The 17166-nt window shown below is 41.4% G+C and overlaps 1 protein-coding gene across 1 annotated transcript; it reads left to right on the top strand.

Annotated features, from left to right (window-relative positions):
- The first annotated feature begins 472 nt into the window (after positions 1 to 472).
- Positions 473 to 17039, top strand: zer1 (zyg-11 related, cell cycle regulator). Its single transcript, XM_086299988.1, has 16 exons — positions 473 to 675; positions 2466 to 2682; positions 2770 to 2920; positions 4926 to 5380; positions 6408 to 6581; positions 6675 to 6789; positions 6914 to 7060; positions 7156 to 7329; positions 7697 to 7912; positions 8492 to 8533; positions 9166 to 9285; positions 9889 to 10004; positions 10117 to 10305; positions 10402 to 10499; positions 11095 to 11197; positions 11715 to 17039. Exons 2-16 carry the CDS (start codon positions 2516 to 2518, stop codon positions 11800 to 11802), a joined length of 2355 nt encoding a protein of 784 aa, XP_086156114.1. The 5' UTR covers positions 473 to 675; positions 2466 to 2515; the 3' UTR covers positions 11803 to 17039.
- The last annotated feature ends 127 nt before the right edge of the window (positions 17040 to 17166 follow it).

The following is a 17166-nucleotide window of genomic DNA, read 5'->3' on the forward strand; positions in this document are numbered from 1 at the left end:
TGGGTCTTCCACATACAAAGGTAAGTCAGTTTTTCTCATTTTTGTGGAAATGACAAATAAAATTTAAAACAAGGTTTTGTTTTGTTTTTGTTTTTTAAAAATTCATCAGATTTCGTCCTCCATACAAGGGAATATAGATACATTTACCTTTTTTCCTGTATGTTTTTAATATCTTGGTGGGTCTAATTTTGATTTTTGATCCAGTACTCAAAAGAACTGCTGGGATGACCAAGATGGCTGCTGAGAGGCAAGAAAATAAAGGACTAATCTGCGAACGATCTTGGGTTTAACAGAATTTAAATAGGTGTCCACGTCAAATAGTATGTGTGACTATAAACATCTTTTTACTTGTGGCGATTTACGTAAACTTTACAGGTTAATAATGAACCGTTATTGGTATTGTTTAATGTATTACTTTGTTGGAAATCCATATTTATAGGAGTATTTCTGCAGATTTGGAATCAGCCTCACTCCACTGGCGGAAGTTCACCTGGCTGCTGGATGCCACCGACCTCGGAGAAGAAAAAGACGACGAAGAAGAAGAGTTGTAGAAGTAGCAGGAGGCGGAGCCTGTTTGTTGACATCGGGTGAAATCGAAAATCAGATGAGTGAAGGCTGCTGATAATTATCAGTTTGTCGCTACTACCGGAACGCGAAGCCTTGGCGAGAGCTAAGGTAGGACCCCAGCGGGGGAACCTGGCACTCAGATGCCGCTGCCCTGCGCTCGGATCCCGGCTTCACACACGCACAGCTCTGCGCTAGCTCCTCCGGCTAAGTCTGCTAGCGTCGTAGCACAGGGGGAAAGTCATCGTTAGCTTTGAGCTAATGCAGACGTTGAAATCCACTGCTGACCCGAGTTATAACTAAACTCTGAATAACAAGTGCTCATCCACGGTGTTTGAGCCTGTTGAGACTCTCTCATGACTGTTGTGTGTTTTCTCGCAGCGTTAATGATGTTAAAAGGAATTATTTTGCAGTGTAGGTAGCTAGCTAAGCTAGCTTGCTAACTTGGTAACAGTCAGAATTCATTGCTGTGTGAGTGTTTGGCTAACTCAACAGAAAAAAAAACAGTGAAAGCTGGACCTCTGGCTTCAGTCCAACAGGAGCAGTGATCACCTTTTGGTATTAACACGAAAAATGTGTTTATAGAAAATGTTAGGAGGTACAGAGCAGTTAGAAGTAAAATGCTAACATGTATGCAAAGATGCAAATAAGTGTAAACACGCTGTGTGACAGCAGTTAGGCCCTTTAACAGAAACATGTTCATTTAACTGACAGGACAAAAACTCAGCGAGTTTGTAGGCAGACAGCTCACTTCAGCTCCCAACTTAGGCCACAGAAAAGTTTTGCATTTAAAGTATTTTATCAACTTGCAGAATTAAGTGTTTGAACCTTTAGTGGAGTTTACAAAAAATAATTTGGTTATATATTCAGTTTCAGGCAGCAGTTAATGCTAAGTGGCAGGTATTATCTTATTTTAACATTTGTAATAGCAGTGATCAGAGCAGTCACAATGTGAGGTTATGGTGGTAAAAAAAATCGTGATGTTAATGTAAAAAGTACAGAAAATTTGTGTGTGTTTGGGGGGGATAATAGCAGTTTCACGATCAAAGTACTTCTGTTTATTGTGATTTTCACCAATTAAACTCAAAATAAAAGTGTCAGCATCTATAAAAATATGATTATAACTGTTTAAATAATTATTGTGTCATGAATGGGACAGGGACCGAGTTTTGAGTGGAGTTAACTTTCAGCGTTGGTCGAGGTCTGCAGGCGCAGTCTGCTTGTCTATTTGATAAGAAATAAGAAATGTTTTTGCATATGCACATAGCTCTGATGATAATCATTTCACCACAAGAGGAAGGCTTAAAAGGTTGCAAGCACACCACTCGAATTGCTCTAAAAATAACATAGGGCTTCTAGAATAAACAATGTTATTACCTGTAAAACCGTATAGTTACCTGATATATCAAATATAGTACCAAGGTTGCTAACGCATAGAAGCGCTTTGGCCTTCCGCCTAAAGAAAGTCACCAATTTTCTTAATCAAATGGCCAAAATTAACAGGAAAATGCTCATGTGATCCCCCTCATTCATTGTCTAAATTACTTGTGGGCCAGTTGTTTTTCTGAGCAGTGTAAAAACCCTGACCGTAACATAAAAATGCTAAATTTACTTGCTAAATATACCTAATTTTCCGAGTAAAGTGTATGTGGTGGGATCATTATGGTCATACTTTGGAAGGAAGTAGTTCTTCTATTGCCTGAATATTTATGGGTTGAAATAGCCCAGAAATCTCCAGTGAATTTATTTGCACGAGCGATCCGAGGCTAAACTGATCTGTCTCTTACAGCTGTTCCTGAGTAAATTTGGGTGCTGTTTAGTTGGGTTTAAAGGCTTAGAAAAGGGAACTATTTTTTTTCTTCTGTTTCATTAGAAATGCTTCACTCGTTTTATTCTCACAGGTCCCCTGCACTGCCCCGTCTTGATCTGAGCCAGAGAAGAAGAGGCGAACATGGCAGCCAAAGCAGGAGACAACCCCGACAGCCTCATGACTCTGGCGACTGTCTTCTGCCTGAGGAACCTGAAGAAGACGATGTGCTACCAGGGCTTCAGGAACAAGCTGTGCCTGCGCTCAGACATCTTCCTCCCCAGTGAGATCTGCGACAAGCTGGTCAACACGTGAGTAACAGTCTAAAGGGTTCAGCCTGTCATGTCAGTAGCCATGGACTTTTAATTGCTTTTTGTTGTTGTTGTTTTTTTTTACAGATACATGGAACTGGTCCACACAGACAGTAACTTTGAACCAGAGGAGAGCTTCTTCCAGCTCTTCTCAGATCCCCGGAGCACCAGACTGACCCGGGTGCAGCTCAGAGAGGACTTTGTCCGTGACAGAGACCTGGAAGCCATCAAAAAACAGGTGGGAGGCAACAAGGTGGTAAGAGTAACCACACCAGTTTAAGCTTTTGGCAGGAGATATGACCATCGAAACCCACCAAAAATTAAGAAAATTTGTTTTTGTTCAGCCAGTGCTGCTTCTAATTTCTGGTTGGTACTTATTCTAAAAAATAAAATCTCTGTTTTGAGATAAACTATCCATAAAGTATCAGAAATCATGGAAGAAAAACTGCATTGAAGGTGGATGGTGTAGCTGACAGAGCATGTGACGGAGTCTATCCAGTCTTTTAAATTACGTCTTAAAACTTATTTTTTTACTTTGGCTTTTGATTCTGTCTAGTTGGCTGTTTTAGCTTGTTGCGTTGTTACCTATTGTTTGTTGTCCTCTTATTGTTTGTTTTAACTGTCTCATGTTTTTATTGACTGTGAAGCACTATGGTCAAAACTGTTGTTTTAATATGTGCTATATAAATACATTTTGATTTGATTAACATTTAAACACTGGATAGTTTAAAATGCTTGAGTTTAAGGCAGCTGAGCTTCCGGTGGGTTCTTGAAGATGTCTCGCCTGTGATCCAAAAGGTTTCTTCAGTTCTAAAAGTTGATGGGGAGTCTCAGGCATTACACCTGCAGTGTGTTTTTCACAAAACTGAACAAATCAGATTTAAATAAAATTATAAGTGACAAGGGAATTCTCCTAAAATGTCTCTAAGCAGAAAATAACTGTATAATTTAGATAAGATGAAGTTATATAAACTGTATTTATCCATAAATTCCTGCGTTACAGCAGCAAAACATTAAGCACAACCTTGGGCACTGAGATAGACGAGCTTGAGGGAGCACAGTGAGCAGAGTTTCATGTGTCCCATGGAGACGTGGCTGCTCGTTCCCCTCCTGGATCACAGTGTTACTGTGTGTGGATTCTGGACTGTTTGTCCTAAATAGTGATAACACTACAAATAAAAGACTAACAACAGCAAAAACTATTTTCAGCTCCCACTGTAGTGTTGTATGCTCTGATGTGAACTGCCCTGGTTTTAAAAACAAGTCAGTGTATAAATCTGTTTGTTACTTGACCTTTGACCTCAGTAGAGACTTTCCCGATGAGTTTATGATCTCAGACTCTAATGGGACCATAATTCAGAAAAGTAGAGTGAAAAAGGGCATCAAGGCAGGGAGGATTTAGGGTGGGGCTAACTTGTGATTGGTAGGTTGCTATTGTGTGATCACACAGTGTCCCTGTGTTTCAGATCTGCCATGAGGTTTCACCCACAGGTTATTAATAAACTAAAAAGCTGGGGGAAAAAATGCCGAACATGCAGCTATAAAATCAGGATTCCCCATGTCTCTCATTCTGTTGTTGGACAGACTCCAGCTTTACCTTCTTGACTGTAGTTGGTGGTGGGTCACTTTAAGGAGAACCTGCAGCAGGTGGAGAAGTGGTCTATGTGCTTCTAATCTAAACAAACCGAGGCTGCAGAGCGAGCACTAGCAGCTGCAGTCCAAGATGGAGGAGCTGGAGTCTATCTGACTGCTGGATGACATCCTCTCTGAGGATTTATATTGAGGACTGGCACAGCAGCAACGTTCCCAGAGAGCCAGCCAGTGGAGACACGAAGTGCTAGAGCTGACAGCAACTGAATTTTCAAAATAGGACTGAGGGAAATGTTTGCTAGTAAATTAAGTGTGACTGGCATTGTCCTCACTGGTGGCCCGCACAAATAAAGCCTGTGTGAAGGAAACATGAGCTCAGAACAAGGCTTTGCATGGCAGTAAGCACGATTAGAGTGTAAAGTCAAGTGAATGAATGCCTTGTTTAACAGAACTCTGATGTATTTTTCTGACCTTGTTATCATCAAAAATGCTAATTATTTGAAGTAAATGCACAAAACTGGAGGAAGGAGAGAATTCATGTCTCAAGCCTGGGAAAACCCCGTCTGACAGGAATTTCATGATATAGAGACAGTGAGAAGTTAATGTCAGTGGTTTCTTCTCTTGGCCCCACTAATCACTGCCTTTGTGTGCAGGACCTGATCGAGCTCCACCTCACCTACTGCAACAACCTGTCGTCCCGCAGCTTGAAAGCACTGTCCTGCTTCCGCGACACTTTGGTGTCTCTCTGTCTTTTCGGCTGCAGCAACATCTTCTACAGGAAGTGCGGCGCCCCACTCGCCTGCAACGAGGACACAGACGAGGACGAGGAGGAGAGCCCCTCCTCTCGGCATGCTTTAGAAACAGACTTTAACTTCCAGGGATTCAACCGGCTCAGGCTGCTCAACCTGGGTGGCATGCCGAAAGAGCTGGACCCCGAGACACTGCTCAAACCCCTGAAGTCGCTCACCTCGCTAGATCTGTCCAATGTACAGTTACTGGGGACATCTTTTCTCACCCAGTGGAGGGACAGACTGGCCTCTCTTGTTCTCTACAACGTGGACCTATCCGAGGAGTTGATCAGCACAGTTTTGGAGCTCGTTAATCTCAGGTAAGCTCTGTGGGGTGGGGGATGAGAGGTTAACGTTCATTTAACGCATCAAATAAAAAGTATTAATGTCTGGTTCAAGACTGGGAGGAGACCTAAATCCACAGAAGGGTCAAAGAGGGCAACCAGTGTGAAAATCAGTGCCAAATCAAAAATTCAGATCTATCTGCTGTGGTCATCTCTTGTAGGTAAAAGGAGACCTTTCATCAGACACTGAAGTTTCCATAAACTAATCATGGGCATGAATGATGGGGAATCTTGGGCTTTTAATGATATCTTTAAACTGTTCTGTGAAATGACTGTACCGCATACATCTGTAAGGGCTGTAAAAAAAGCCAAACAAACAAACAAGAACTGAGTGCACAAGTTTGATTTTATTTTGGATTTTCTCTAATCCACACAGGGTTAAAAGATATATCTCCACTAATATTTAAATGTCCCTTAGCAAATTGCTGAGGAGTCCTTAGCAACCAGATGCTTTGGTAGCCATCAACAAGCTTCCCTGATAATTCTGGCTGGATATTTGATCACATTTAAATTGTTTGGTGTCCTGGCACGAACTCTGGCATTTAAGCAGGAAGGGAATTCCAGAAGCTTAATGTTTGCCTGCTTTATTTATTCTAAGACCAGTTTTGATGTGTTTGGGATCACTGTCCTGTTGGAACATCAAACTATGTCTAAGTTTAAGCCATCTAGATGCTGAGTTAAAGTTGATGAATTTGGAGGTAGTCTGTTTTCATTGTAGCAGTACCACTGGCAGCAAAACAGCCGTGCAGCATCATGTTACCACTGCTGTGCTTCACACCTGATGCAGTGTTCTTAGATTTTAAAGCGTCATCTTTATTTGTCAAAACAGACTCCCTGTCATTTTGGCTAAATGGTGACATCATCCTGAGCCAAGAGAAGGAAAAAAAACTGTGATAAACTGAGAGCAGTTTGCATGTTGTCATTTTAGTACATGTGTAGCTCCCCTTGTATGCCCACTGATCACTTGAAAAATAGTCACTGATGACACTCCCTCCTTCTTCAGGCACCTCGACATCTCCCAGGAGAGCAGGCGGATCTCAAAGTTTAAGATGACCAAGAAAATCCTGACGGCCATCGTCCAGCGTCTGGTACACCTGATGTCCCTGGACATCTCGGGTCACATCATGCTAGACAACTGCACAGTTCCACACTTTGAAGAAGCGATGGGGCGTCCGAGGTGGGTAACGATGAGCTGAGGCTGGAATCTCCCTTTATTGACCCTCAGATGATAAATGAGGTTCTTAACAAGCTGTGTTTTTCTCTCCATTAGCACTGAACCGTGCAAGAGCAGCATCTACCCTTTCCAGGAGCTGAAGAGGGCCCTGCAGTTTCTGGGCTTGTACGACACCACCCTCTGTAATGTGACGCACATCCCTGCCTATAAGGTACCTGAACCTGGGTTTCTTTCAGCTGATCACACCAGGCTGAACTGCAGATTAATACAATCTATAGCGCTTTATTCAAGGTTTGTTTTGTTGGTTAAATCTTTGTGTTTCTGGACTTTTTCAGGTGACTGGATCAAAGAATGAAGACCAGGTCCTGAACGCTATCGAGGCTTACACAGAGTTTCGCCCTGAGCTCGCCCACAGAGCCATCAATCAGCTGTTTGACATCGCCAGGATACAACATTGCAGCCAGCTGCTCCGTGCTCTGCAGGTAGGACTTAAAGTTCTCCTTCAATTACTTCCTGTGATCATCTCTCCTGACTGCTTCTCATTCCTCCCCTGAAACCTTTGTTTCCTTGTTTGCAGCTTGTCATCGCAGCACTGAAGTGCCATAAATACGATAAGAGCATCCAGGTGACGGGCAGCGCTGCTCTTTTCTACCTGACCAACACCGAGTACCGCAGCGATCAGAGTGTGCGGTTACGGCGGGAGGTCATTCAGGTGGTGCTGAATGGGATGGAGCACTACCAGGAGGTCACTGTAAGTCTGATATCATCCCCATGAACCAGCTGCTGCATAAATAAGCTGAGCAGAATGTTATGGTCAGTGGCCACACTAACAGAATTAAAGCAGAAGGGCAGATTTTGTGTTATGTGAAGCTCTAAAACCTTCAGTTGCGTTTTTATTGTAGGACTGAAGTATGTATAAAACGGCGTCTTCAGAACTGGGGGCAGGATTGGGAGATCAGAAAGGGCTCAGAAATTGTTCAGGTCCACTATTTGATAGGAAACCTTGACTATGCATCTTAGCCTTCAGTTGATTATTAACAAAGGCCATCATATATTTAGAATCACGCTCTTCGATTACATTTGATTTGTGAATCTGTGAGTTCCTGTTTCCTCACCAGGTCCAGAGGAACTGCTGCCTGACTCTGTGCAACTTCAGCATCCCAGAGGAGCTCGAGTTCCAGTACAGCCGCGTCAACCAGCTGCTGCTGAAGATCCTGGAGCCGGCCCGGCAGGATGAGTCCATCCAGAGAATCGCCGTGCACCTCTGCAATGCTTTGGTCTGCCAGGTGGACAACCACCATAAGGAGGCTGTGGGCAAGATGGGATTTGTGAGGGTAAAGAAACCTTGGAAAGTCTTGGATAAATTTCCTCCTTAGTGTAGAAGTCGGTGATCCGCTTCAGATCTCAGGCCTGTTACTTATTGCCAGTCAAGGTCAGCAGCAGGAGTTCCTATTATCTAACAAGCTTATTTTTGGTGTGGCAGGAAACCAGAGCACCCAGAGGAAAGCTGTGTGAACACACTGAGAGCATGTGATGACAGCAGTGCAGATATTTCAGATCCAATCTCAGCGCTTTAGCCATGTTTGGAAAAAGAACGTGCTCTGTAATTTGAATTTTATACCAACATGCCATCGCACTCACTATGGGCTAACATGCTAAAATTGTACTACATCTATGGTGTGATATATGGCAGCAGCAGCATTATTTAGTCTGATTTACGATAACTTAAAGCAAACGTTATAGTAAAAGTAGCCTTCAGGAGTCTGTTGCTGGTGTCCTACCTTCAAAGTGGATTCAGGATTGTTTCTCTGTAGCAAAGCTGCATTTTCTCATGTTTGTGTTGCATTTTGACTGAAATCAGCTGCTGATTATACAGGTGATAAATTCATTCCTGACTCTTTTCTCATTCTCAGACAATGCTGAATTTAATTCAGAAGAAGTTACAGGACAGAATGGTGAGTTTAAGTGCTTTACAGATTTATATGTGGCTTTTAGAAACTGAAAGAGTGCTCACAAAGGCCGATGCACTCTCTCTCACTAATAGCGCCCCGTTTAATCATCTTTTCACGGCCTACAGGCTAGTGACACTGGCTCATTTTAGAGAAATATTCATGCTTATTTTTAATACTACTGTATACATCAAAATGAGCCCTGCTTTACTATTAAAACCATGATTACTAAACTCAGCTCAGTAATCATGTGACTAAATTGATATGCCAGAGTGTTTGTAGCATTTTATGTCTTGAATGTAGTATACTCTCCCTCTTAGTGAAACAAATGTGGAGGTGTTTAATTTTGAAAATTCCCAGACATTTATAATGACTGAGAAGGTGTTACAGTGTTACAGCGTCTCTTCCTTTGTCTGTGCTCCACCAAATCTCCTGAAGCCCAGTTTTTGTTTTTTTTATTTATTCTTGGTGAGAAGCAGGCAAACAAGCAGCACTGAAAACATAACACTTCCACCTGCTGGAAGCAGGAAACAGATCCTCATCATCATCGTTTAAATGAAAACTAACCTTTATTCAGTTATACTTTATTTTGTTTTGTTGTTTAAAGCAGATGTTTTGTGTTTGCGTGTGTGTCTCAGTGTGACCAGGTGATGGAGTTTTCCTGGAGCGCCCTGTGGAACATCACAGACGAGACGCCCGACAACTGTCAGATGTTCCTGAACTGTCGGGGCATGAGCCTGTTCCTGGAGTGTCTGCAGGTGAGTCCAGGCTGCACCCATCTGTGTCTATGGTGATGAAGATGAGCCAGGCTGCTCGTTATTCTTCAGAACTGATATAGAAACTGAACTGATATAGGAAGTTGCTCGATTCACAAGAAATGACTCGAGAACAACGATCGCTTTTGTTATTAAAGCCAAAACCATGAAAGGAGCTGTTAGGAGTATAAAATAAAGTGCAGCCGTCCTTTTACTACTCGTGTACAGCTCGTGTCCACACACTGTTAAGGTGATGATAAGTGTAATAATTGAAAAATACTAAAATAAATATTTCTGTCAAAATTAATTTTGTGTCAGAGGAAACAGTTTAAAAAAAAAAGTTCACCATTATCCTTAAACTTAGTGTGTACCTTTATTTTGCTGTTATGTTCCTTTCAAAGAGTCGTTACATTTTTGCTTTTTATGGGTTTTTTTTTTTTCTGCTGTAAGTTTGGTCTGAAATTTGTCTTCACCTGTAAACACTGAGTGGATTTGAGGGGATACAATTATCACTTAACTATACAGTTCTGCAATCGTCATGGAGAATTTCGCTGTGCCATCATTTCTAAATGTTTTCATCTCATGTTGTATGATTTCTGTCTGCAGGAGTTTCCAGACAAGCAGGAGCTTCATCGCAATATGTTGGGTCTTCTGGGAAACGTGGCTGAGGTCAAAGCTCTGAGGCCACAGCTGCTCACCCCACAGTTCATCACAGTGTTCAGGTACCAGAGGCAGAAACACCTGGACTGAGACTCTGTTGGTGGTTACTATTGGTCCGCACAGTCTCTCCACTCAGCCTCTTCATGTCCTCTTCTCCGTCTGTTTTCTTTGCAGTAACCTGCTGGACAGTAAGGCCGATGGGATTGAGGTGTCGTACAACGCCTGTGGAGTGCTGTCGCACATCATGTTTGACGGGCCTGAGGTTTGGAAGATGGAGGAGCCGCGGAGAGACATGGTGATGGAGAAGATGTGGGAAGCCATCCAGAGCTGGGACGTCAGCTCGCGGCGCAACATCAACTACAGGTGATCGATTACCGTTTCCCCTCTACAGTGAACTTCCACAGCTGCTGGTGGCTTGTCCTGTCTGAATGTATTAACAAAGCGACGGTCCTCTCTCAGGTCATTCGAGCCGATCCTCCGACTGCTGCCTCAGAGCATCTCTCCTGTCAGTCAGCACTGGGCCACATGGGCTCTTTACAACCTGGTGTCAGTTTACCGTGAGTATCAAGAGGCTTTGAGAGCGCAGCGTGTGTCGTTTACCCCTAAAGCTGTCCTGAAGGGTTTATATGTCACCTGACATATGTGAAACATTGGGGGTGTCCAAATTCATGGGCTGCATCCTCCTAAGTAAATCGGTTTGGCTGAGATTAAAGTTATAGTTTTCACACAGCTGAATAAACATCAAACAGAAGTGTGAGATGATCGAGAATTTGCATCAGTGTCCTGTTATATTTTGGGTAGAATGGAGTAGACGGCCGAGTTTATTAAACTCCTCCGACACAGCAATGACGCAAATCAGAAGGCTAGACCGTCCAATTTCACAGCCGCGCACTTCCGGCCTACCCGACCTCCTGAGGACCCGGCCCACGTAGACCGCAAAGGCCGGGTCCTCAGGAGGATGCAGCCCATGAATTTGGACATGGCTATTATCTTTACTTGTTTACTTGTCTCCAAACTGCTTTGTTTTTTTTGTTTTTTTTTTATTTAATTTTTTTTATTTTCTTTACCTGCTTCTTTTGGGCCTAATGTTCTATCCAGTCCACTCTCTGGGAATCTCACACTTGTTCCATTTGCATTTTTCCTACTCTGCAGCAAGCAAGTATTGTCCTCTGCTGATAAAAGAAGGAGGAATGACTCTTCTGGAGAAAGTTCTGGAGCTGGAGAGTTCACATCCGGACACAAAGGACATGGCCCGGTGAGACTGACGGCTCTGAACAAACTGTAGGATGATGTGGTAACTGAGTCAGAGGCTGGGCAGCAGTCAGAAAGCCTCATTTTCCTGCTTTTAGAAGCCCTCTGTTGCATTCAGCAGAGAGGATGATAAGAGTTGTTGGGGCTGATCACCGAGTGTTTGAGGCTGAATCACATATTTCTGTATTTTTTTTCTTACAAACACAGCAGGTCAGATATCACAAGCCCTTTTTTTAAAACATGTATCAGGTGACATTTTTCTACTGTTAGGTGCTTTAATGCCATTACCTTAATAGATGGTAATTCAATTTTTTAAAAATGGGATCTTTCCTGAGTCAAACTAACGCTAGCTGAGAAATAAAGCCCACCAGTCACGACCAGCTCCCAGCACAGCAAAGAAACTAACGCTGATGTGGCTTCACAGATGATTTCCATGGAAATAAAATAGATATATATAATATTTTTACGAATTAAGAACGTCTTGGTCAAAATTCCAACCTGTGACTGTTGTCTTCTTGCAGAAAAGTAATGGAGCACTGTGAAAACTTCAAAGAAGACCCGATGGAAACAAATCCCGGACAGGATGCAAACTTTGGACAGAGAGGGTGACGCCAAGGGAGCCGAAATTCCCAGTAAATATCCAGAAAACCAACCTGAGGCCCCTCCCACCATCATCACCACAAGGGTCAATTGTGTGCATTATTCTTATAATTCTTCTTTTGTAGAGTTAGAACAGTGTCTCTGACCCTCCTCACAGCAGTTTGATATTTGACACATAGAACTTAAGACGTGGTGCATGGTATTTTGTCGTGAGGGTGTTTACATCTGCTGCACATCTCTTCTGTTGGGGGCAGGTTTGTGGGGTTGGGTGACTGTTATTTCTCAGTGTGAGTGTGAGTGTGTTTGCGTGTCAAAGGTTTAAACCAGAACAAAACAGCCGTAGTGATGCTCGGTTCTCAGCGGACGGCAGCGCCAGCCGCCCCCAGCTCGCTGTCGGTAACCGAACAAAAAAAAAAGGCCGCGTGGCGAGTCGGAGGCCTCAGCTCACACTCGCTCGTGCTAGCGAAGGCCGCGGAGCCGTGGGACACATGTACAGTGAATATTAGCCATTAAGTGTGCGGGCTGCAGACCTCGCGGCTCTGTGATGGACTTCTTTGTTTATATATGTAAATATTATGTGTGGGTCTCATCCTTTTACTGTGTGTATGTTTTATAATACAACTGTAAACACTCATGACTTTACGCTGTATTTAAATCTCTTTAGGTCTGGCTGATTGCAGTCAGTGCTAAGAAACTATACACAGAATCATTCATAGCAGTCCTGTAAACTCTTTAAAGGACCATTCACATGTAATTCAGCCTCCCGTCTTAAAGGTACTCAAACTGCAGATTCCAGCTTTTAAAATGAGTTTAAAGTTAACTCAAGGTAACAACAGACTGTAAAGAAACAGCAGTTCTGACATTATGTCCAACGCGTCTGTGTGCTGAGCTACAGAGATATCAGCTGAGGTTTTAATGGGGACAGGCTGTACTGTTGTGCAATACTTTGAACCAAAAAGTGCAGTCGGCCAGTGTAGCATCCTTTTTTTCTAACATTATAAAGCCTACATTCTTTCTAGTGACCAGCAGGGGGCAGCTTCTTGGGTTGGGGGGAAAAGGCTTCTGGTTGTATAGAAGTCAAACTTGAGTTGATATCTCTGCAGGTCCATACGTAACAACGTAGTAATTTCTTCTCATTCTGTTGGTGTTTGTGATTTTTGTTTAGGTTTTAAACTCTTTTTAAACAAAGACTTACAACAAAAAAGTACCTTTAACCAGTCTGGTAACTCTTACTGGAAGCAGCGGTGAGCTTTAAACTAAGAGGGAGGTGAAATTAATCAAAGCAAATACACTTCATGGACAAATGTATGTGGACATTAAGGCTTCTGGATACAAAGTGATAAAGCCTCTATACAAACAAAGAGCTACTGATGACAGACAGTAAGAATTGATCCCTGCACAGGCTCTGGGTGAATTGACTTGGACATATACTGTATATCAAAAGATTCACATAGCCTTTTGGGCAGACATGCGTTACTTCTAATGTCCAGCAGGGGGTGACTCCTGTGAAGTCAGATTATAGAAGTCTAATGGAAAAAAGACCCAGACATGCAGACCTCGATTCTCATGCTTTGTTTTACAGCACTAAACATGGACTGTCAAATGCCAGACCTCAGTGGTGTCACATTCAGCGGTTCTACATGATGAGAATCTCCATCAGTGTCAGTACAGCTCTACTCAACTCAGTAAAATATTCAGCAATTTTCATTTCATTATTAACAGAGTTGAGTCTTCTGGAAGCCCAACACTAAATTAAATGAAACAACAATAATCCAGTACAGCTGGACACCTAAACACCTGGAAACGCAGGCTAATGGAAAGCCTTTGGAGTTCCTCTACAGGTCTACTCACGTGTCCACATACTTGGCCTTTACTAGAGCTTTGATGCTTCGTACTGCTCTCTCTGTGGTGTTAAAAGCCCAGAACCCTCTGAACTCCCTGGTGCTTCCAGTGGTCCAGATGATACTAAAAGAGAGGAGGTTGGAAGATAAACGGTTATCCTTTGAGGACACCTGACGGCCCATCATGTTTATTGGTCGTTCAGCTTGCTGCTAAAATAACTCCTTCACTTAAACAGTTTTATTTTGAAAAGCTAAGGGGAGGAAAATAAAACTGCGTGTTCACTTGTATGTTCAAAACTGGTGATGGGATCTTTAAAAAAAGACAAAAAGAAAATCACATCTGACTTGTTTCAAATTAAGGTTTAGTCATCCAGAAGGAAGGGAGGTTAAGTTTCATGTTTAATCCCCACCCCTGCTGACCAGGTTACGGTTAAACTTAACACTTTAACACATTTAAACACATTAACAACAACCAGACTCTTAATTTCTCCTCTCTGTTTGCTGTAGTGTCCCTGAAGATGCCCTGTGGAGGTCCCATGGTCAATTTGTTTGTTTCACAATAAACATTCAAAAGCTGAATATCTTGAACACCTGAATCAGAAATCCAGGAAAAGTGTTCTTTCTTAGCTCAACAGCACCCCTAGTGGTGGAAAAAAGAAAGGAAAAACCTCCACAGGGCACCTTGAAGATGTCTTTGAGTTTAAAAAGTTCCTTCACTGGCATTTTTCGTCTTGTAGCTTTAAAGATGACTACAGGAATTTCCTCTTTTAAACGGTATTCTTAATTTATTAAGTAACTAAAACTTTACTTTATTAAAAAAATTTAAAAAAAATATGTCAATCTCAATTCCGAAAAGTTGCTTTTAGCTTAGTAGGTGGAAACTTCCAAATGCAGATAATTCTAAAGAATTTTAGTGTTTACAGATTTAATGTAATTATTTATTTCTAAACTGCAGTTTCAGGTTGTTGTAGTTTTTTGTTTGTTTGTTTTTTTAAAATTACATTAATCACCATTAGCAGAACCAACCAAGTAAGACCAACAGCTTTGGCAACGTCACAAACCACCTGGTTACATCTGGCTGTTTGATTTTAGTGTGAACAGGACAGTTGGCATTCGTTTCCTTTTTTCCTGCTCGATTGGTGCTGCTCCTCTAGCACGAAGTTGTGAATAAATCCTTCGGTATCTTCTGTCACATCAGTTCTGCTCCTCCTCGGACTCGCCTCTGATGTGTGTGTTTTTTGTTGTTGTTTTTTTGGGGGGGGTTCTGAGGAAAAACTTTGAACCTTCAAAAATATCTGTTAAACTGCCAGAACTACAAACAGTACAGGATGGAGGACTGTGGCTCTTTAATCGAAAATAAATAAATAAATAGGTTCTAAATCTATAATTTTCTATCATAAACTAACCAGTTTAATGTCAGAGGATATTACAGGTTTTTTTTTTTTATTATTTTCTCTCCTTTAGTCTTTAAATCAAGTTTTTAAAGCAAAATTGGTTCCTACCTCAGTTTAACATTGGTCAGTGTGACTTTAATAACCTGAAGCTATATATAATATAGTCCATAGTTTATTTGTTCATTTCCAAAAATGTAAAACTTTGAAAGGAAAATTTCAAAGGTTTTTACAACCGTAATCTCTGTTTCATAATGTTTCTTGCAAATTTAAGACATTTCTGAGGTTTTTATTGGACATTTGAGTTTTATAACCTCAACAAATACTTCAGTGCTTTCTTAGAAGTGTACTGAGAGACTTTGTTTTTAACCATCAAAGAATATTAGTTTTTCCATCTCAAATTTAGAAATTCAAACTTTATGACCTAAATACATATTAGTTTATTTTCTTTTAATTTAAATTTGATTTTATTGTATCAAAAGAATTTTTTTTACTAATTTATATTAAAGTTTTGTCCTTCCTGTGATTTTTATATTTTCACAGAATATCAATGTAGTTTTTTTGGTTTGCAAATAAACAGCAAACCTAGGAAACAATATTAGATTTTCATTTCTTTTTCTTTTTTTGACTTTTTGTCTCAGAGATCAGTCGTATCCAGTGAATTAACAGCTTTAATCTCACAGCATTTTTGATATTTTTACAAGTTTGATTTCAATAAAATTGCAGTTTTTCTCACATTTTTTTTTTCAACCATCTCAGAAATGTTTGTTTTCCTTAACATTAAAATCTATAATTTCATAATACCTCAGAATATAAGAGTAGTCCTTACAGATTATGCCTCTCGTTTTAAGAATATTACAGTTTGTTCCCACAACGTTGCGACTTTAGCTTCAGACTTTTCCTCTGAGGATAATCGCCCTTCCTCGGCTCCTCTTTTTAAACCTTATGTAATGCCCCCAAACACTTATTTATTCTTTGAATGCAGTTTTACGTCAGTGATTCGTTAATTCTCAGAATTGATTTGATGCCACTTTAATAAATTGCCTGCGCGGGGCTGGAGGAACAGGGATTAAGTACTGTCTTCACTTCATGGGGTGAAAGCGCCGCTGATGCTGTTAACAGGATTTAGTTGGAGTGCAGTTTGATTCACCAGGCTTCTGACGCTGGGCTTCCCTCCCAGATGACGCCAGTGAAGGAACACATCACCAGCTGTCCTGTTTCCTGTGGTTTAACGTTACAGTCCTCATGCTCATGAGCGGTGCCTGACTGATGGATTTAAGCTACTTCATATCAGCCGCGTCGGTTTTCCAACCAAACGCGCTTCCTGGTTCTCGTGTACAGTTTTTCTTTGTGTGATTTCAGGGATCAGATTGGTGCAGGTCTCTGTTGCTTTCTCACGGTCACCATTATGATCATGATGATTCAGTGTGTGTGGAAGTTGAATATGAGGAGGACTTGATGCATGATCAAAGCTCTTTAGAGTCGCACAGATCTTCTTTCTCAGTCGCCTGTTCTGTTCATTGAATGTCTCCATTTATGCTTTCTGGACACAACATTATTCTTTGGGTTTAACTGTTCTTTATTTATGAAGATGTATGTACTGATAATAATAATAAAAAAAAAACAGAGAGAGAGAGAACTGCTGTGTGGCAAAGCCTTTCAGATTTCATCCACTAGGTTTCCTGTTTGTCCACACTCTGTTCTCAATTTGTTTTGTAACTGCTGATAAGTTTAGTCCAAACTGAAGTGAAGAACTTTGGATCCAGACAGTTTGGAGTTCCACGTTTTCCTGATCACAGTAGTTCCAGGACATCGGTGTAAAAATATGACAAAGCAATAAAGATGGAGTGGTTTAAAAAATAATGTGTTTTTTTTTTTCTTTGCTTGTTTGTTTGTTTGTTTTAAATCCTCAAACATTTAGACCAGCGGTCCTCAACCTTTTTTGCGCCACAGACCCTTTTATGTCTGACAATATTTTCACGGACTGGTCTTTAAGGTGTCACGGATAAATACAACAAAATAAAAAAATAAATAAAAAAAGGATTTCTTCATAACACACGGGAAAAGAGCCAGGGAAACAGAGTTAACGATAAAACCCCTTAAAACCATGAATTTCATACCCGGTACCAAACGCCTCACGG

The sequence above is a fragment of the Aulonocara sp. 'chitande type north' Nkhata Bay genome, linkage group LG7, assembly GCF_057382095.1.
Source record: "Aulonocara sp. 'chitande type north' Nkhata Bay isolate Kocher_YH1m ecotype deep benthic linkage group LG7, A_spYH_male_GT1.1, whole genome shotgun sequence".
Lineage (NCBI taxonomy): Eukaryota > Metazoa > Chordata > Actinopteri > Cichliformes > Cichlidae > Aulonocara > Aulonocara sp. 'chitande type north' Nkhata Bay.

What these genes read in the sequence shown, in the direction of transcription:
- zer1 (XM_086299988.1), top strand. Translation starts at nt 2,516, where the DNA reads ATGGCAGCCAAAGCAGGAGACAACCCCGACAGCCTCATGACTCTGGCG. An exon ending in AGCTGCTCCGTGCTCTGCAG is followed by an intron (nt 7,061 to 7,155) that starts GTAGGACTTAAA and finishes CCTTGTTTGCAG; the next exon opens with CTTGTCATCGCAGCACTGAA. An exon ending in CGGCGCAACATCAACTACAG is followed by an intron (nt 10,306 to 10,401) that starts GTGATCGATTAC and finishes GTCCTCTCTCAG; the next exon opens with GTCATTCGAGCCGATCCTCC.